This window comes from Lissotriton vulgaris, chromosome 4_1 (assembly GCF_964263255.1).
Source record: "Lissotriton vulgaris chromosome 4_1, aLisVul1.2, whole genome shotgun sequence".
In the NCBI taxonomy this organism is placed as follows: Eukaryota; Metazoa; Chordata; class Amphibia; order Caudata; family Salamandridae; genus Lissotriton; species Lissotriton vulgaris.
The window spans coordinates 1,615,836,493-1,615,858,266 of record NC_141691.1 but is presented as its reverse complement, the minus strand read 5'-3'; the positions used below and the strand labels follow the sequence as shown (position 1 = coordinate 1,615,858,266).

Sequence of the window (21,774 nt, the reverse complement as noted above, 5' to 3'; positions counted from 1 at the left end):
ATTAACTGATATGCCAATACTTTCTAGAAGCCCACCATGAGAACACAGGGGCCTTTTGAAGTGTGAACTACTACAGTGACTTTCAAAGATCTGCCATGCATGCACTGTTAATGCACGTTTTAATTTACCCACATGGGTCAGCAGACATACATCGTGACTTTATCCGACGCCTATACCATGCATTCTTAAAAGAGCAATTCCCTACTTGCATTGCGGCACCTTGTCTAGACATTACAAAACACGCTCTGGATTTAAGTTTGTTGCAAGTTTCAAGCTTCCAAGAGAAGCTTGAAATCGGGATCCCCCTGTGACATACTGCCCATCTCAGTTTTGTGACAAATTGACCCACCTTCTCTCACTCGCGTTCTTCAATTGCTTAACACTTCTTTAACAACTTCCACCCTGCCTTTAAGCTGGAAGCAGGCAATGGTGGTCCCACTGTTGAAAAAAACTAATGCTGATCCTGCCCTTCTTTCCAATTTTAGCCCTATTTCTCTTTTACCTGCTCTCTCTAAGATTCTTGAGAGACATATTAATGGACACTTGTCCAAATTTATTGAGACTAATAGGCTTCTACATCCGACCCAATCCGGCTTCAGGACCGGTTATTCCACCGAGTCTACTCTGCTCGGGGTCACTGAAGCGCTCAGACATACCATTGATGAGGGCAAAACCATGGCCTTAGTGCTACATGACCTGAGCGAGGCCTTCGATACGGTCTCCCATACCGTACTCATAAAGGCCCTCCAATGCACCGGTGTTACAGGGACCGCCTTGAGTTGGCTGAGCTCGTCCTCTAAGACCGCACCTTGCAGGTCTTTTCATCTGCCTTTAAATCCAAATCTCATCCCTTGCCCAAAGGGGTCCCCCAGGGCTCAACTCTCAGCCCTTTGCTGTTTAATATTTACATCCAACCGCTGGCAGCTATAGTTGAGGAATCTGGGCTGTCGCTCTTCTCATACGCTGACGACACCCAGATCCTCTTCTCGCTGTCAGCAGACAAACAATCTGAGCCCTCGGCACTTAGATCCGGCCTCAGTAAAGTTATGGTTTGGATGAACGTAAACTTTTTGAAACTCAATGGCGATAAAACAGAGGTTTTGATCCTTGGCAAGGACCGCAGTCTCTGGGGCCCTCAACATTGGCCTCCAGAAATGGGTGAAATACCTCAGCCAGCCACCCAGGTGCGCAACCTTGGCATTATTGTGGATGACTCTCTCTCCATGCGGTAGCAAGCTACCAAGAATGCGGTCACCTGTTTCACCATTTTGAAATGGTTAAAGAAGATTGTGTGGATGCTTCCATCTCACACCCAGCGTACCGTGGTCTGGGCTCTGGTGACTGGCTCTCGCAAACTGCAGCGAGTACAAATCTCAGCCGCAAGAATACTCTGTTGAGTTCCCAAAACGGTTTCTATCTCCAGGTCTTTGACCGATCTCCACTGGCTTTCAGTGGAGAATCGAGTCAAGTTCAAAGCCCTCACGTACATGTTCCGCATTAAGCATGCCAAGGCCCCCGACTACGTACAACGGTTGGCCGCCCCTTATGTCCCCTCCCGCACTCTCGGATCCTCTACTTAAGAAAAATTCTGAGTCCGGAGAGTTAGACTGTCTCGTATGGGAGGACGTTCTTTCTCTTACCTTGGCCCCACTTTGTGGAATGCACTTCCATTGTCCCTCCGATTACAATCTGATCTTCGGTCTTTCCGCAGATCCCTTAAAACTTGGCTCTTCAGCCAATAGGCCCTTCTTCCCTCAGTTCTCTGTCGGTGCAGGAAGACCCCTTGGGGTAGCCGCGCGCGGTTATATAAATTTAAATAATTAAATAAGCCACCATAAAGGTTACGGTTTAAACACAATGCTTTTGTTGGCGGCAAGCTTTTGGTTCGTTCAATGTCTTTTATTTAATGTCCTTGTGTCAGGACACATATTTTAGGTTTTGCGTGCACATCACTCGCGCTGTGCTGGTTTGGTTTTTCTTCCGCCCTTTACCCAAGCTCATTATAGCTGTACCCATTTTAAGAAAACTTATCTGAGGGAATGTTTTTTTTCTTCTTACGTCCTCCGCCATTTACCTAATCTCCCTGGTTTATGGTACCATGAGTAACAACACAATATTTTCTTTCCCAATAAACAAGTCATAATACTTCACTTGTTTTGGTAACTCATATTGCACACCTGCTCACCAAACTACAACTTACATCAAAAAAGCATGGTTACTATGAATAACTACATAGGGTGACCGGATTTTCGGAAGCAAAAACCGGGACAGGCTAGACATAAAAGTAGGACAAAGGACTTCAACATTACTTCTATGTCTGGCCTGATCTGATTTTTGCACACACACACACACAAAAAAAAAGCTCCCACTTAGCTATTGAAAGACATCTAGACTCTACTCTGCGTACCACTGCTCTCAGGGCATAAGTCCTAAAAAACATAAGTGGGGGGACTAACCTAGTTAATCAGCATGCAAGCGACATCACGAAGTGTGACATCACAGTGTGTGACATCACAAGAAGTGACATCAGATCTTAAGCCTTCGTATATAACAGGTCTATCATGAGTACATTGGAGCACAATTCAAGTATACAGGGAAGCCTTCCTGATCTAGGCAGAAGATTCACGCTTTTGTGAGCTACACATAAAACAATGTTGCCTTTAGTCAGCGTAAACTTCCTCTACCCATAGCGCTTTACAAGAAATAATTGTGATATTTAAATTAGTACAACGCCTCCTAAGGGGTAGTAAGCACTATATATGCTATTTATTTTGTGTAAATACTGGGAAAGACCAACACATCTGATATTCTTACAGTGCAAGCATATCTTCTAAAAAGGGACTGAACAAACAAGGTGTCAGCCTTTGTTTACCCTCTGCTGCACTAGCATCAGGTGTGAGGGTCCAGACTGCTCCCAGCCAAGAGACTCCAATAAAAGGATGCCTGATGACCCCTCAGATTCGGCCTTTGTAATGGGCCCAGCAGGAGTCTGAACCAAGAAAGCCCCATTGTCAGCCACCAGGTCTTAACCCAACGCCTAGAAAACATCGGAGTGAAAGATACAGCGCTGAAATGGCTCTCGTCCTTTCTTTACCAACGCTCTTTCCAAGTCTGGGAATGTGAAGGCCGCTCCCCCGCCATCCCCCTCCGGTGTGGTGTGCCACAGGGCTCATCACTAAGCCCCACGTTATTTAACGTGTACATGGCCCCACTGGAGGAGTTGGTCTCCCCATTTGGAGTCACCATCGTCAGTTATGCTGACGACACTCAGCTGGTGGCAACTCTCTCTCACCCCAAGCTAGAGCCTTCCAATCTCCATGACTGCCTCTCCAATATACATCAATGGATGAGCGACTCAGCACTGAAATTAAATGGGTCAAAAACGGAGATTCTTCTCCTAGGTCAAAAAACACTGAACCTACCCCCAAACATCTGGCCCGTCTGTATGGGTGAACCCCCTGCCCCTAAGACGGAAGTTAAGAGTTTGGGAGTATGGTTAGAGAAAGATCTCACCTTCAGAACGCAGGCAAGGAAAACGGCCGGCATCTGTTACGGCCTACTAAGATCATGTAGAAAGGTGCTCTCCCTACTCCCTTTCCAGTCCCGACTACTGCTGATCCAAGGCCTAATTGTGTCCAGGTTGGACTACAGCAACGCCATTTATTTAGGAGCCCCGGAAACCACTCTCCAAATACTACAGAAAACCCAGAATGCCGCTGCCCGGCTGCTCACGAATACCCCAGCAAGAACATCAGCCAAACCCGCACTGAAAAAACTACACTGGCTTCCGATCAGGGAAAGAGTGAGATTCAAGGCCCTATGCCTGGCTCACAAAGTACTTCACAACGCAGGCCCACCAATCCTCAACAACTGGATCACACCCTACAGACCGACAAGAGTGCTTCGATCGGACCATGAAAATCTTATTGTGGTTCCCAGGGTGAAAAAGGCCCGCGCAGGAGGCCGCCGCTTCTCAGTCCACACAGCGAAACAATGGAACGCGCTCCCCTTGAAACTTAGATCAGAACCTAACCTCCTGCGCTTCAGGAAATCCCTTAAAACCTTTCTTTTCCCTTAAACTACTTTCACCCCCGCACTTTCATCCATCAGGACCACGAGGTTTAGCGCTGGGATACTCTTGGGTGACTACGCGCTCTATAAAAACCTAAAATAAATAAATAAATAATAAATAATTAGTTCCCACTGGCACGTTGTTGCGGATCGAATGCAGACAAAGTGCAGGCACTGCTGAATGTGTCCCGCTGTTTGTAAATTACACCAGTACGAACTCAGCATATTTTTCAGTGGGGCCCAACTTCTTGGCAGGGTGGACGGCGTCCACCCTGTGAAAATAGTAGGTGGACACCGTCCACCCACGTGTACCCCCGACTTGTGCCCAGCCTGCTCTCCTCTCCATCTCACCTCTGCTGCAGCAGGCGTGAACCTGTGCTGCCTGAAACAGATACATTATTTGATGAAAGCATACCTCTTAATTTTCCTTTGCAGGATGACTTGCCCTTTGTCGCAAAAACCAGAACATGCATTTAAATTTAAGGAAAGCGTCGGGACACCCCTGTGAAAACCAGGACTGTCCACTGTAATCTGGGACATCTGGTCACCCTACACATAGATGAAACTGTATGCATTTACCAATGCTCGTTTAGAATTGAATTGGTTGTGTTGTCATCGGTTCACTTGCTGCTCATATCTTATAACTCTCTGCTGGTCAAGAATGCTCATATTGCACAACTGCTCACCAAGCTAAAACTTACAACAAAAATATTATTAATCACATAGGCGAAACCGAATGCATTTACCAGTATGTGGTCTGTGTATTTAATCTGTTTCTAGGAGTCTGCAATGGTAGCTTTTTAGGTCTCGCCTAGCAACACAGCGCATGCACCGCTCGCCTTGGCGAGATCTATTGTCGTGGCTTTTTCAGCAAATGGGGGACAGGACATGTGCATGCGTACAGCGTTAGCACAAGACCCAGTAGATGTGCGCGTACAGAGGACAGGAGATGTGCACCCGCACAGCTTGCGGCATTAGCACAACTCATGCACGCTCGCTCCTCTCTCCCTGTCTACGCATAAGCGCCTTCATTTTACTGGAGGTGGAACAGATAACTAGGGCTGCCACTTTGTGAAAAATACCGGCTATCTGCTGCGTTTTAGGAGCCTGCAATGACCTGAACAGGTTACTAAATTGTACATTAAACAAAATCATAACATGACTTTGCTGCCTTTGTTTACTTTAATTAACAGGGACTATAAACGCATCTCTGGAGCACATCTAAAAGTTTGTTGTAATTACATTTGTTGTTTGAATTACGCACAGATAAAGGGTAAAAATACCGGCTTTGGATAATTTGGTTTACTTTTGTTCCAGTCAGGGCAGGAAAAAAATGGCAGGTGGCAACTCTACAAGCAACATATGAAGCTTGCCAGCTACATCCTTCCCTTGCTCAGTATGGGTCACCTTGCTGTCTTTCGCTCGATCCACACCCAATAGTTTCCTATATCCTGTCATCTCAGAAACCCCGCCCGCTCTCTCTACTGCCACCTCACATTTCCGTCTCCTACTCCAAATGAACTACCCTTTCGTTGTGCGCTGTGGGGGTGTTATTCTGGGTCATCACGTATTGCCGGATCAAGATGGCAGCACACAGGAGCAGTGAGAATGTGGTGGTGGAATTCAGGGACTCTCAGGTGAGTTAGGGGCGGGCCTGGGACTTCGGGATAAGGAGAACCTACTGCATTGTGTCTTATGCATATCCTCATACATTTTCCATTTTAACTGCATTTCGTTCTATCCTGTTCACTCTTATGTCACTCCCAGTCAGCATAGAGTTTGTGATGTGCAGTTTGTAGATTTGTTACTTTTAACCTTTACGCCATTGGGGTGAGACGTTCGAATGTTTACGGGTAAAGGGAATGGATCATATTCGATCTGGTGTAGCTTCTCCATCTGATGTGCTTCCAAGTTTAGAGTTTCATCTCCCACCGTTTACTGTTTGACTGTTTCTTGAATGCCCCATGCAAACTAGTTCAAAAGTAAAGATGCCCATTTCGAGCTCAGAGCTTATCTTCTTTCGGTTGCTGAGTGCACGTTGTTTGCAGTGCCCCCGTCCTCATTTCACCAGTCCTTGGCTGTCCTCAATGTTTGCCCGTATACACGAAGATCCTTTACAAACAAATTAGGTTTTGCCTGGCCCAGCTCACGCTCTGACATTGACAGAATGTACCTGACTGTATCTTCTGTGACTGCTTGAGCTTTAATGTAATTAAAGTTTTTATTTGTGTTCCTCTCATGCCACAGCTGCCAACAATATACCAGGAATACCAACCCTACACCAGGGAAAGCATGTTAGGGTAATCATTATCATAAAATGCACGCGCTCAGTATGTAATGAATTGCCACCATAATATAGTGGCTTGCATTATAGGTAGTGTTATGTGTATATCGTTTTTTTAAATAAACTTCATTGGGTTTCAGTGACACCATATCCTGCATAAAGGATTATGCCAAGTTACAGTGTGCAGTTTCTATAAACATATATATACACACACACACACACATCTCAAATCCAGCGTATAACTCTATACATAGGAATTACCTCTAAGTGCATCAAAATTTGACATCAAGAAAAAACAAAAACGCGAGACACAGAGGCAAGATGGCGCCCGGCTAGCATCACTGCGGTGATGCTCCACAGAGTATCCCCCGATGTCTTGCACAGACTGAGCACAGAGACATGAGACGGCACGAAAAGGAGGGGACATCGAATAATGAACACTGCTACAAACAGCGGATATAACGGAGGAGTAAAATCAAGAGTGGCATGTTAACTATATAGCGGGAGAAGTGGCTACTCCTGTCACTTACCTGGTCGTGTTCACGGAGGTCGGATCGCAAGCAGCATCCGCTGTTCAACCACATCGAGGAACACATTGAGGATCTCCTCCTTGCTCTGACCTCCCGGATACAGATTAGTCTAAGCAAGCCCCTGGCAAGCCAACCGAGCAGCGGATCATTGTACCGAGGCGCCACGGGCAGACAAAGACAGACGCCGAGGAGAGGCTTCAAACATCTGCAGCAGCGCGACAGAGAAACCGGCGGCTGTTTCACGAAAGACAAGCTGATTCGTTGAAACGGAAGGACTGTACAAATCGCCATACATATCGCAGAAGCTGAAAAAGTCATGACGGGTAAGGGAAGCTGCGTTGTGAAGCACAAAAACAGCAATGCTAGCGCGATTGCCCCTGCTCAGCTTCCGCGCTCACCCGCCAGAAGAAGCAGGAAGGGGTCAACCAGGATGCCCCGAAATCAGACCCGCAGATAATGAAAAGTAAGGTGGGTGACAAGTGGATAACAAAAAAGGACCCTATTGTAAAACACCCTGGTGAGACTATCTCCGCAGGCAATAACACTGTAAAAAAAACCTTGGGCGCCTTGAAAAAGAGACTAACACCTGCCAGCCACTAATTACAGCTAGCTTCGGGGCACTGAGTGGAAAAAGCGCTCCGACCTCACAGCTCAGGCAACCAAGGGGGGAAGCAACAAGCAGTAAGCAACTAGTAACTAACAGTACGCCAACAGATTCGATATCCCAGATTTCTGCTAAATCAGGGGGGCCAGAATCACTCACAGCTCTTTCACTTCTTATCTGCCCTGAGAAAAATACATGTAGCCTGCCTCAAACTACGCTTCCAGGCAGCCCATTAGTGGATAAAAACTTGGAATCTTCACAAGCAGTGCTTATCTTTGGGAAATTGCAACAAGAGGAAGTACCTTGCAACCCGGATAACATGGATCTGTACTATTCACTCACAGATGATTCAGTGATGTCGGATGTGAGTATCTCCTTATCCAGTGAGGAAGAAGGAGGCAACTGGTATAATAGCTCCAATTCAGATCAACATAAGAAACAGCTCCTCTCCAAAAAACTGCAGAAGAAGAAAGACAGATGGTCTCAGGAGAGAACATGACTTGTCTGATAAAGAAATCATCCCTGAGCTAAAGTGGGATTACAGTGGCACTCCAACATCCATGAGCCGTCCCAACTCTACGGATGGCTCTTTGGGGAACCAAACAATTGTAAGCACAAGCAGGGAAGCAAAGGAAGCAGAAAAAGGCAAAGAACCTGCTCTCGCTGACATACTCCAGTCTATCCAAAGTTTCAGGCAGAAGCCAAATCTGATAGCCGTAGGTCCCGCCTGGCGGCGAAAAAACTTTAAGGTGCAGTCAGGAAAGTAGGGAGGACTTGTGCCAAAATAGCCGACAGGATGAAGGCAGTTGAAGAACGTACAGAACAACTTGAAAAAGATGTTACTTCCCTCCAAACAAAATCCGAGGAACATGAAGAGGCCGGTAAAGACATTATGTGGAAGCTAGAAGAACAGGAGAATCGCCAGCAGCGCAATAATCTACGCTTCTTAGGAATACCTGAAGAAATTGAAAAGGACGATCACAGGAAATTTATGATTACATTCCTCCAAAACGCCTTTCCTGAACGGGAATCCTGGGATTGGGGTAAAGAGATTCAAAGAGCCCACAGATTCCCTCTGATGGTAAGGAATCGCAATTTAGCACCGCAACAACATCCTCGTGCTATGCTAGTGTTTTTCGGGAACTTTTTACTCCGACAGGCTCTTTACGATCTAGCCCGACCCACCAACAAAAGATCCTTTGATGGTGTAACTTTTTTCACAAGACCAGACTTTGCGCATGCCGCGGTGGAGCGGAGGTGGCGACTGCGGCAACTCTTTGATCCCTTCCAGAAACTAGGGGCATCGGTCTTTCTTCAGAACCCTGCTAGATTAAAAATTGTCTATAAAGGGCGGATACGCAGCTTTATCTCCGAGATACAGGCTAAAAACTATCTAGAAGAGATCTCGGGACAAAAGTAATACTCTATCAAAAGCGAATGTAAAATGCAAAAGGCTTTCTTCCCTTCTTTACCTTTTTTGGTACTTTATGATATTAAAAACAGAGATGGTTTCTGTAGGGTTACAAACCACAGGTACCAACATAGTTTGCCTTCAGGAAACCCATATTGAGGGATCACAATCGCATCTGCTTAAATCATTGGGATATAATCCAATTGGTGCCACTACACAGGGAGCTCGGATCAGAGGAGTGGCAATTTTAGCTAAAGGCGTAGGGAAGAATTTTGCTCGGACCAAAGCAGATAAACATGGTAGATGGGTGATCACAGAATATCGGGCTGGACAATCACAATCAATGACCATCTGCTCAATCTATCGGAGCAATAGTGACGACCCCTCTGTAATTAATCAGATCTCCAATGAACTTACTCATTGGCCATTGCCAGTATTTATTTGTGGGGATCTTAATATAAATCTTCCTCTAGACTGGTCAATGAGGGACGACTGGCAATATCACGGCCGGACACCTAAGGTTTTTAGAGCCATTAAGCAGTTATGTCTCACACATGGGCTTATTGATGAATGGCAAATGTCCAACCCCAACGATCCAGGCTATACTTTTTATTCAAACCCGCATCACACACACGTTAGGCTGGACTATTTTTTGAAGTCTAATTCATTAAGATCTACCTCAGAGGTAAAAATGCTACCCCGTGTCCTATCAGATCCCAACCCTTTATTATGCACGGTAACTCCGACCCAATTGAACCAGACACAAATAATATGGACATTTGAGAAATCCCTGCTTCTTGATAAAGACTACTGTAATCATACGAGAGGGTGGATTCCCAATTTTTTAGAAGAAGATTACAATGGGAGCACATCTGTAAACTATGTGTGAGATGCCCTAAAAGCAAGTATTAGGGGAGAAACAATGCAATACTCACTTTGGGTTAATAAACTAGCAAGAGAGTCTCTCAGAGAGTTACAGGAGAGGTTAAAGAGGGCTGAGGAAAATCTTGTAAGGGCAACACAAGACTCTTTAACGGCAGAAGAAATCACTGACATTCAGTATCCGGTAGCTATCGCCAAAGTGGCTATTACAAACATCTTTACTACCAAAGCGGTCAAAAAAGCTACTATTCACTGTGAAAAAGTTTACGAGGTCAGTGAATTAGCTGGTCATCAACTAGCCATTCGGATGAGACAGCAAGCTTCACAGAATATCATACGTGAGATTCAAGACCCAGTAGAAGGCCTGGTATTTGACCCAGGAAAGATCAGAGAGGCATTTTGGCACTTTATATACAGAAGTGGGTGAAGCTGACCTGGGGAAGATTAATGACTATCTGGATATAGACACATTCGACAAACTTAGTGAGGAAGATCAGGAAAACTTAGAGGGGGTCCCGAACATAGATGAAATAATAAATACAGTGAAGGATCTTCCCCGAGGTAAAGCAACCGGATTAGATACTATTCCTTTGGAATTTTATGTATTATTTTTAGATCAGCTTAAAGATATATTACTAGATCTATGTACATATATATTCAGAGGGGGGCAGCCCCCCAACTCCTGGTCTAGAGCTAAAATGGTTATCTTCCCTAAGAAGCATAAACCCCCGGATCAAATGGGCTCTCATCGCCCTATTACTTTGATAAATGTTGACTCAAAAAATACTCCAAACTAATAGCTAAACGCATCTCACCAATCATTCACAAAGTGATATCCACATTTCAACACGGTATCGTCCCCGGGAGGGAAACTACAAATCATATTCGGCGGGTGATCAGCCTATTTGATAGCACCGAGGTGGTAGGAGACCCTATGGCGTTAGTACTTCGACGCCGAGAAGGCTTTCAACAGGGTCTCCTGGTCATTCCTGTGGCGTGCAATGTCCCGGGTGGGATTTAAACAGGGGTTCATACAGGCTGTTCAGAAACTATACATCCATCCCCGGGCCGCGGTTATGGTTAACGGCAGCCTCTCTAAAGAGCAGACAATTTCAAGAGGAACTCGGCAGGGGTGCCCCTGCTCTCCGCTGCTGTTTGCTATCTACATCGATCCCTTCATCCGCCGATTAGAATGCAACGGGAGTATAATTCCCATCTCAACACAAGGATATTTAACAAAGACCCCTGCATATGCTGACGATATTGCCATAGTGACCTCCGATCCAAGCTCAGCCATGCCCATTATTGAAACAGAAGCCGAAGCTTTTGGGAAAGTTGCTGGGTACGCACTGAACCAAGGGAAAACACAAATAGTCTTGAACACTAATGTGATATGAGGGACTCTCGGGTAACGGATAAGGCAACTTATCTAGGTATCTGTATCACCTCCAAATTAGAAACTCTAGTTGATCTAAATTTGAAACCCATGCTAGATACAATGCAGAAAAATCTCTGCCACATCGATAATCTACATCTATCGTTGATCAGCCGGGTGAATGCATTAAAAATGGTCTACTTTCCAAATATTCTCTACATATTCAGAGCAATAAATTTGGAAATTTCAGATCAGTGGTTCAAAGCAATGGAGCGCACCTTTTCAAGTTTTATTTGGGCATACACTCAACCCCGACGAGCTTATAAACTCTAGACGCTTCCCAAAAAAAAGGAGGACTTGCCCACCCAAATCTCAAGGCATACTATTGGGCTACGGTACTGCTATATAGCCACAAGCTTTTTCAGCTTGATGGGATGGAGGCAACTCCGGCTGATGACGCCCCATCTATCCACCAACTAATTCTGGGCTATAAAAGCACTGGCTATCTCTGGAGATACCTCTATGACAGTTATCATAAAAAGGTGACACCAGGGGCGGATTGGCAAGGCGGGCATTCGGGAATGGGCCGAAGGGCCGGCGCCTCAGTGCCCTCTGTGGGCCGTTTTTTTTTCTCCCCTGTCCCAGTCCACAGAGAGTGGACTAGGAAAGGGGAGAAAAAAACCGGCCCACAGAGTGCACAGAGACAGAGAAAATGAAAGCAGCCTCGCTGTGCGGCCAGACAGCGATTTTCAGCTGTGGGCTCTCCTTCACCCCTGCCCTGCCAAGCAATCAAGCTGAGGCTGGGCTGGGGAGGGGGGATTGTTTGCAATAATCGGCCTCCCTGGGGGCCAGGTGTTTCTCAGGCCTTTGAGCCATTTGCACCTCGGCCCCCTGGCGCCCATGCAGCCCAGAAACGGTGTTAGTCTTAACACCTCGCCCACATTCAGGGCACAGTGGGCGAGGAAGAATGGGTCTTGCTGTGGGGCCCTGGTGATGTTTGAAATGTTTTTGTTTTATTTATTTATTTATGCGATGTTATATAGCGCTGACTTTACCCGAAGGTGTCAGAGCGCTTCACACTAGGAACAGCAATAAAACATGAGGAGAAAATTATAAGTAGACAAATTACAAAAGCAAATGTTAAGTTACATGAATCAAAAGTGACAATAGTGAGCAACCAAAATACAAGAGGAGCCAACGATACATTACAGGAGGAACAAGCATTTACAATGCAATGGTTTTGCCTTTGTTAAAGTTAGAGCTATTGCCATTGCTCTTGACATTATTTTTATTTATGTTTTTTTAACATAAATAAATGGCATTGTCATTTACAATGCCACTAGCTTTATCTATCGCAAATGACACACACAAACACACACAGAGCCGCCCCACACACACCCCCACACAGAGCCCCGCACACACAGCCCCCCACACACACAGCCACACAGAGCCCCCCACACACACAGCCACACAGAGCCCTCCACACACACAGCCACACAAAGCTTCCTACACACACAGCCACACAGAGCCCTCCACACACACCAACACAGCACAAGCAGGCAACAGGGGCAGACGGAGGCACAAGCAGGCAACAGGGGCAGACGGAGGCACAAGCAGGCAACAGGGGCACACAGAGGCACAAGCAGGCAACAGGGGCACACAGAGGCACAAGCAGGCAACAGGGGCCCACAGAGGCACAAGCAGGCAACAGGGGCCCACAGAGGCACAAGCAGGCAACAGGGGCCCACAGAGGCACAAGCAGGCAACAGGGGCCCACAGAGGCACAAGCAGGCAACAGGGGCACACAGAGGCACAAGCGGGCAACAGGGGCACAAGGAGGCACAAGCGGGCAACAGGGGCACAAGCAGGCAACAGGGGCACGAAAACGGAGGCACAAGCAGGCAACAGGGGCAGGTGGAGAAAACACAATTTTCAACAGCCCACTTGGCTCTGCAACAGTTGCCTTTGAAAAGCAATACGGCGTAATGGGCATGATCAAATCCCGTCCCCTGCATTAAAAACAAGCATTAGAAATGCAATAGGTCTCGCAGCATTAGAGTTAGTGCTTTTAGAATTGTTTATGGGTTTTTTTGTAAATCTTTAGCATGAGGTTGAGGGTGAGTGAGGGTGAGGGGTTGAGGGTGAGTGAGGGTGAGGCTGAGGGGGTGAGGGTGAGTGAGGGGTTGAGGGTGAGGGGTTGAGGGTGAGTGAGGGTGAGGGGTTGAGGGTGAGTGAGGGTGAGGGGTTGAGGGTGGGTGAGGGGTTGAGGGTGAGGGGTTGAGGGTGAGGGTGAGTGAGGGTGGGTGAGGGTGAGTGAGGGTGGGTGAGTGTGAGTGAGGGTGAGTGGGGGTGAGTGTGGGTGAGTGGGGGTGAGGGTGAGGGATTGAGGGTGAGGGGTTGAGGGTGAGGGGTTGAGGGTGAGGGGTTGAGGGTGAGTGAGGGTGAGGGGTTGAGGGTGAGTGAGGGTGAGGGAGGGGTTGAGGTTGAGGGGGAGTGGGGGTGAGTGAGGGTGAGGGGTTGAGGGTGAGTGAGGGTGAAGGTGAGTGAGGGTGAGTGAGGGTGGGTGAGTGTGAGTGAGGGTGAGGGTGGGTGAGTGTGAGTGAGTGTGAGTGAGTGTGAGTGTGGGTGAGGGATTGAGGGTGAGGCGTTGAGGGTGAGGGGGTGAGGGGTTGAGGGTGAGGGGTTGAGGGTGAGGTGTTGAGGGTGAGGTGTTGAGGGTGAGGTGTTGAGGGTGAGGGGTTGAGGGTGAGGGGTTGAGGGTGAGGGGTTGAGGGTGAGGGGTTGAGGGTGAGGGGTTGAGGGTGGGTGAGGGGTTGAGGGTGGGTGAGGGGTTGAGGGTGGGTGAGGGGTTGAGGGTGGGTGAGGGGTTGAGGGTGGGTGAGGGGTTGAGAGTGAGTGAGGGTGAGGGTGAGTGAGGGTGAGGGGTTGAGGGTGAGTGGGGGTGAGTGAGGGTGAGTGAGGGTGAGGGGTTGAGGGTGAGTGAGGGTGAGGGGTTGAGGGTGAGTGAGGATGAGGGGTTGAGGGTGGGTGAGGGTGAGTGAGGGTGAGTGTGAGTGAGGGTGAGTGAGGGTGAGTGAAGGTGGGTGAGGGTGAGGGGTTGAGGGTGATTGAGGGTGAGGCGTTGAGGGTGAGGGGTTGAGGGTGAGTGAAGGTGAGGGTGAGGGTGAGTGAGGTTGAGGGGTTGAGGGTGAGTGGGGGTGAGTGAGGGTGAGGGGTTGAGGGTGAGTGAGGGTGAAGGTGAGTGAGGGTGAGTGAGGGTGGGTGAGTGAGTGAGGGTGAGGGTGAGGGTGGGTGAGTGTGAGTGTGGGTGAGGGATTGAGGGTGAGGGATTGAGGGTGAGGGGTTGAGGGGTTGAGGGTGAGGGGTTGAGGGTGAGGGGTTGAGGGTGAGGGGTTGAGGGTGGGTGAGGGGTTGAGGGTGGGTGAGGGGTTGAGGGTGGGTGAGGGGTTGAGAGTGAGTGAGGGGTTGAGAGTGAGTGAGGGTGAGTGGGGGTGAGTGAGGGTGAGTGGGGGTGAGTGGGGGTGAGTGAGGGTGAGTGAGGGTGAGGGGTTGAGGGTGAGTGAGGGTGAGGGGTTGAGGGTGAGGGGTTGAGGGTGAGGGGTTGAGGGTGAGGGGTTGAGGGTGAGGGGTTGAGGGTGGGTGAGGGGTTGAGGGTGGGTGAGGGGTTGAGGGTGGGTGAGGGGTTGAGGGTGGGTGAGGGGTTGAGGGTGGGTGAGGGGTTGAGGGTGGGTGAGGGGTTGAGAGTGAGTGAGGGTGAGGGGTTGAGGGTGAGTGGGGGTGAGAGGGTGAGTGAGGGTGAGGGGTTGAGGGTGAGTGAGGGTGAGGGGTTGAGGGTGAGTGAGGATGAGGGGTTGAGGGTGGGTGAGGGTGAGTGAGGGTGAGTGTGAGTGAGGGTGAGTGAAGGTGGGTGAGGGGTTGAGGGTGATTGAGGGTGAGGCGTTGAGGGTGAGTGAGGGTGAGGGGTTGAGGGTGAGTGAAGGTGAGGGTGAGGGTGAGTGAGGTTGAGGGTGAGTGGGGGTGAGTGAGGGTGAGGGGTTGAGGGTGAGTGAGGGTGAAGGTGAGTGAGGGTGAGTGAGGGTGGGTGAGTGTGGGTGAGGGTGGGTACTCCTCGATGACGGGCGTGGGTGGGGGGCAGTGCGGTAATCGAAGAACAGGGCGAGAGAAAAAAAATCTAAATAAGAGAAAAAAAATTAAAGGAGAAAAGACAATTACCGGAGAAAAGAGAGGCTACATAGACGTTGCTCGGGGGCGGGAGGGGTTTAATAGGTGCCCGGGAGGGTGAGAGATAGGCGGGAGCGGAGCCGGGTTCAGAGTTACAGCTGGTTTGTGGGCAGAGAACGGAAAGTGCGTCCGGGGAGGGTAGAGGTAGCGAGGCCCGAGGAGCGAGAGGAGGGGAGAGCCAGCGGTGAGCGATAAAGGGTTCGGAGAGGTAGTGCTGAAGTGATGGGGAAAGGCTCGCGATAAAAGGCCCTAAGGGAGAGCCCGTGCTGGGACTGGAGAAGGGCGAGGCATGGAAATCAAACCACGGGGGAGGGCAGGTGAAGTGTGGCCGGGGGAGGAGGCTAGCCAGTGCGGTGGGCGGCTGGAGGGACAGCAGAGGTGGAGGAGAGAGAAAGAGGCGGGAGGGGCTGGCACGAAGATGGAGCGGGAAGGGTGGCAGTGCAGAAAGAGTGGTTTGAGCCCTGGGGAGAGGCCGTGGGAGGGAGAGCAGTGTTATTGTGTGTCGGGGGCGTTGTAGAGGGAGTGAAGGACTATGTATGTGTGCTGTTTGATATAGCGCCAGCCTTCACCCAAATATGATAGAGCGCTTTACATTTGACGATTGAGTCCCAGGTAGCCACGGAGAGTCAGTGGGTGAATGACGATAAAAGTGGGGCAGTATAGAGTCAGTGATATGGGGAGATAAAGTGAGGACCGCCAATCCCTGAGGAAGAGGAAGGAGGAGTAGCAAGTGCAGGAGGAGGATAAGGGTGGATGAGGAGCACGTGCTGCAGGAGGGAGGGGGAGTAAGGCAGGAGAACCAGTGCTGGGGGGAGTAGAGTATGGTCGCGTGCCAGAGAGGGGGCGGGTGCACTGGGCCGAGAGGGAGGGGCGCCGACAGTGTTGAGAGCAGCAGGTGTTGTGAAATGGAGATAAACTGGGCGGAACAAATAAATGATGAAGGCAGGAGATTGGGACTAGGCGCGAAGACCGGATGGAGACTTTAAAGGGGGTGGGGGGGAGAGTGTAGAGGCAAAGTTTGTCAGGTGCAGAGTAAGGATGGTACATTTAGGGCCGACTTCTGATATGGGCGAACTGGGCCCAAGCCCAGGGCGCCAAGCTCCAGAGGGGCGAAAAGAACTGTCAGCACAACTACCCTTGCAAACACCAACACAACTCCTCTGTTCCTTTGTCCAGTGATCTATTCAAAGCGCTATCTAGCCCCCTGCTGCCACACATCAACAGCCCCGCCCCTCCAAACAACTTGGAATTAGCTTCACAGGGGGTGGGAGCTACCTTGTGGGTAACTCGAGTGAGGGGGGGGGAGATGTGTGTTCTGACACAAGTCAGTGCTTGATGTAGCCAGTCAGGGACTGGCCAGGCAGAACCGGCCTTGAGCACGGGCGAGCTAGACCCAGGGCGCCAGGGGAGCACCGAGGTGCTTTATTAATGGCATGCAGTCAGCAGACTAAATATGGCTCTAGGGCTTCATCGTATTCTTTTGTTTTTCGTCAGTTTTTTTCTATATTCCATAGGCACAACATTTTTACCGTCAACTAACCCTCCTCCCTCAACTAACCTTCCTCCTCCCTCAACTACCTGGCACCCCCTGCCCACATCCCCCAACCGGCCCCTCACCAACAGCTTGGCTCTACCATGGAGCAGTTGATCTGTGTACAATTTAGGGGGGTGAGGGTGATGGCGGAGATGTGTGTGTTCAGAGGCCACTCATGGCTCTGATGTAATCAGCCAATGACTAGCCGTTGAACACAAAAGGGACCCCTTGTTGCCTTATTTTACGCACAATCGGGAGCAAGGGCGAAGTTCTGGTGCCGCCCAGGGCGCTATCTGAGCGAAGGCCGGGCCTGGGCTTGAGAAAGGAGGATGAGGAGAGAAGGCCGGGTCTGAGGAAGGACTGTGGAGGAACATTAGGGTTGTGAAGGACTCAGGGTGAGAATAGAGGACCGGAGAGCCGGGTCGTGGGGTCAGGGTGAGGAGGGAGGTGAATGGGACTAGAGAGTGCGAATATTCGTCGATGCAGAGAGAAGCAAGAGCAATGCCCCGAGCTGGGAGCGAGATTGGAGGGCTGGAGGGCCTGCAGCAGGGAGTGGAGACCGGGCCCTGTGATTGGTAGAACGGCTCCTGTCTGCGCCAATGGCAGCTCGTCACCGGGGCTCACTGTTGCTGCCTGACTGAACTTCCCTCAGCAGCCCTACAGCTTCAGGGCCACGGAGATAGAGGGAAGGGAGGGACGTGCCTCAAAACGGGTCGGACTTGGACAGAAAACCAGGCATAAAGAATAAGAGAGGCACTCAGTAATGAATCACATAGCTAACAAGGCGTATTTCAAGACTCGTCGAAAATACATGAAAGGCGAGCCTGCAGCCTTTACCTTGGACGCGCAGAAACATTTTAGCGCTCCTTGCAGGTCTTCCTCTTTCGTCCTGCTGCTTCCTTCTTCCCCCGGGCTGCCGGGGGCGGGCACTTCCGGCCGGCCGCGCTAGGATTGGCCGGCCGGCCAGTCACGGGGTTAGGAGAGACGCAGAAGTGCCGGCAATGCCGGACCAGACACGGGGGCGTTCCCGGCGTCCCGTGACGTCGGCAAAAGCCAAAGAATGTCGGGAACGCCCCCGTGTCTGGTCCGGCATTGACGGACAGGCCCCTCGTCCAATGGCAAGGCTCCGTTTACGGAGCCAGCCAATCAACGACGAGGGCCGAACCAAGCCACACTACAGTTATCATCAGGTTTTCGCCTGCGCCGAAAAGATGCGCAGAGCGCATCTTCGGCGAGGCAAAACCTAAAAAGGGACATGTGTGCAGGTTACAAAAGCGTACAAAATACAAGTAGAGGTATAATACTGCAATTAATGGCAGACACTCCAGCACAAGAACAAACACTACGTAGGCAATGGTGGCACTTGTGCAAGTATCTAAAGCAAACAAAAGTGAGAGGAGCAAACAGTGTGTTACAAGAGAAAAGTGACTTGTGCAAGTTACAAAAGGGTACCATACACGGGTACAAGGGTAATACTACAGTAAATGGTAAACACTCAAACTGCCAGAACGCACTGGGAAGTCACTTCCCATGCACCAGCTTCACCTCAGCCTCCCCCTGGCTACCTAGCTACCTTGGATGACCCAGAAAGCTGTGTTTTGTGCTCCCCTGCCAGGACATTTTCCCAAGGCCTGGAGGGTTGATTAAATTACTAATTGCAGGGGCCTTACCTCTGTTCATGTGCTCCTGAGCTGAAGGTCTGGGAGGGATGAGTAGGTTAGTAATAGCAGGGGCTTTGCTGCTTTTCAGGTGGTCCTGTGCTGGAGGGCTGAAATAATTGTGTGACAAAAAGGGGCCTTGCTATTTTTTTTAGTTGCTCAGCATGTAGGCCATTGTCACCTTGGTCCTGTGTTGTGTGCAAGAACAGTATCCTCCCACTTTCATTCCTTGTCTGTGCAAATGGTGTTTCATGAAAGGGCACGCCCCTTGAATGTGGGCCACGCCCCTTAAATATGGGCCACGCCTCTTGAATGTGGGCCACTTTTTTCGTCAGTGCCCGGGCCGAATTGTGATCCCAATCCGACCCTGGGTGACACTAAAGACACTGGTGGGTGGATTTAAGGTATGGAAAGCTGTGAGAAAACTATTGGGTATAGGGTGTTTGTCATTCTACACACCTCTCTTGAACAACCCCGCTCTCCCTGAAATATATAGTGATGTTTGTATTAATAGGTGGAAAATTAAATAAAAAGATATTTTTTAAAAAAAGAAAAAAAACAAAACGCCATGACAGTTTCCACGTAGGAAAGTATAAATTATAATAGCAGAGCACCAAAAAAGACAGTTATGTCAGAACCACAGTTTTGACAGGAACAGTCAGCCCTTCATACCTGGACCCATTAAACTAGCAACTGAACATCTGCACCCTCACTATCGTGCGCATTCCCCTTTCCCAGCTGCTAGAATAATAGAATGTCAAGGTAAATGGTTCATAGCCGTCTGTGGAGCACCCACTCATTAAGGGTTTATATTTGTATATAACGTGTACTATCACTGGCTTGTGTCCTTGTCGGAATCGAGTTTCCAAATGTTTGCATCTTGTACGGTTATAAGATAGAAGCAACAATGGTTTAACAAATGAATAAAAGGCATTGTCATTTATAATGCCAGTAGCTCCAACTCTCGCAAATACGCGACCTATTGTATTGCAAATACTTGTTATAAACAGGACACATCAGGGCCTCCTCCAATTACTTTAGACCCGGACTGCTCAATGACTGGGGCAACCAGGATAGCGTAAATAAAGTCATTAGCCTTCGCCCCAAAAACACAGGCTCCCCCCACCACGGGCACTCTCACCTTCCATTGCGTCCCGACTTCGTTCGAAGTCTTCTGTATGCTGCTGCTTAAAGTGCTGGCACATGCAACGGAACACAAAGTCCAACATCCACCCGGTGGCGACCTCCACTGCGGCCATGCAAAGACCACTCGCTGGACACTGCCCCCCGCACAGCTCGCATATCACTGGTCTTTCCAAAGTATCGATCGGGGTGTCGGTTAGTTCAGTCTCTGATGCGTTTTCCTCCTTTATTGCCAGCCTATAAGTATCTTCGCATGCACCAGGCAAAGTAGGCATTACTTGGACAGTTGACATTTTCGAAGAAGCGCGCTGCACTGACGCCTCTTCAGCGGCGGCCATCTTAAGTCCAGGCAATAGTTCAAAATAAACGCACGAAATTACTATGAGAGGGCGGGGCATGGGCAAAAATGTTTGCTGCCCATGTGTTAGATTAGTAAAGCGCATTGCCTGGACTGTGACGCCATATGGCCACTGTTACTGACTGCACGTTACGGTTTTTGTTCCATGAGCACTTCGGTGTTTCATTAATTGGTGTGTTATGCTGGTGTACCCTTACAGCAGCAGGTTTGGCATTTCAGTGCACTCAATGCCTTTCCAATTTTTGCTAGGTGGATTTTACCGCGCTCCTTCGTTATTAGATGCATTTAATGTACGATCATATTTTGGCGAAAAGTAGTACTCGATCTGTTCTCCACATACAAAATATCTATTTAAGGAAAAACACGCATGAAAGATGCACGTGTGAGGTACAGAGAACATTTTATTGGATTTTATTTGATAACAGACAGCGCTATCTAAGAACAATCATCGGCAAAGCCAATAGGTTTCGTATGTGTGAAATCCTAAGGGGTTGTCATTTTTTTAGGTCGAGCCTAGCTGCAGCTCACATGCGCTGAACACTGCACACTGTGCGAGGCATACCATAAGAGTATGCAGTGGGAGCCCAGCCCACTCTCCGCCCATTTTTAGTCATTGGCTTGTGTCATTGTCCTTCTTAAATGCTGGCTTCTGATTTGTAAATTGACTTGTTAGTCCCTTCATGGTACCACCTTATTTGCATTTGTTGGCGCCCATAACTATTCGACCTTTTACTTGGTTTGTTACACGGTTTGCATTATAAGTGGTGAGCACTATTTTGTTTATAGACACGGATTGGGACAATGGCAGTTGCTTTTTTTTGTATTTGCACGCTGCGCACGGCGCCCACTTTAGGGACACTGCACTCAGTTTACATTTTATTTTTAAAACGATATTGAGCTTTAGGGACACTGCACTCAGTTTAATTTTTATTTTTAAAACGATATTGAGCGCGGCGCCCACTTCAGGTACACCGCGCACTGTTTATTTATTAATTTTTTTAACTTTTAATACTGAGCGCTGCGCCCGCTTCAGGGACACTACACTCTTTCTTTTTTTTTACTTTAATAATGAGCGCGTCACCCGCTTCACGGACACTGCGCTCTGCAATACAATAGGTATTGCTTTTGCAAAGCTTTGAACTATTGCTATTGTAAATGACCATGCCTTTTAATTTTTTATAAAAGGCATTGCCATTTACAATGCCAGTAGCTCAAAAACTCGCAGTTGCGAGACCCATTGCATTGTAAATGCTTGTTTAGCCATGTTGTAAAGGAGCATGGCCGCTGTGCAACATGGCTGAAAGTAAAAACTAGTTTCAACCATGTTGCTTTGCCACATGGCAAAAACATTGACAAAGAAAAATCGCTGTAGTAGTTGCCTTTGGTGATATTGTCAAGCCATGTTGTGTGCAGCAATCATGGTTGAAAGTAAAAACAAAAAAACGCATTGGCACAGCCAGTATTGTCTTTCTTTTTACATTCAAAGCATATGGATACAAGAGAACTCTGGGCTCTTCCAATGCTTGTTTTCTTTACCTCGCATGGGCAGATCCTTCTCATTTACCATTGTCTTAGTCTTCGAATGCTATGACCAGCCAGACACAACGAGGGCTTAGTTGCTCGTGTTCACTCATTTTTCCACCAGTATTCCTTTAGCATTTAAGGTCTTGCAAGTGCTACTGCAACCTAGCCAATAAAGTCCT

General features: G+C 48.8%; 1 protein-coding gene across 1 annotated transcript in view; it reads right to left on the bottom strand.

Moving 5' to 3' along the window:
• The window catches only part of TERF1 (telomeric repeat binding factor 1), a 337,355-nt gene extending 317,276 nt beyond the window's left edge, over positions 1-20,079 (bottom strand). The window contains exon 1 of the mRNA XM_086965882.1: positions 19,712-20,079. Within this exon, the coding sequence (XP_086822008.1) occupies positions 19,712-20,051 (340 nt within the window). The 5' untranslated portion in view covers positions 20,052-20,079. The remainder of the gene's footprint in view (positions 1-19,711) is intronic.
• Positions 20,080-21,774: the final 1,695 nt, after the last annotated feature.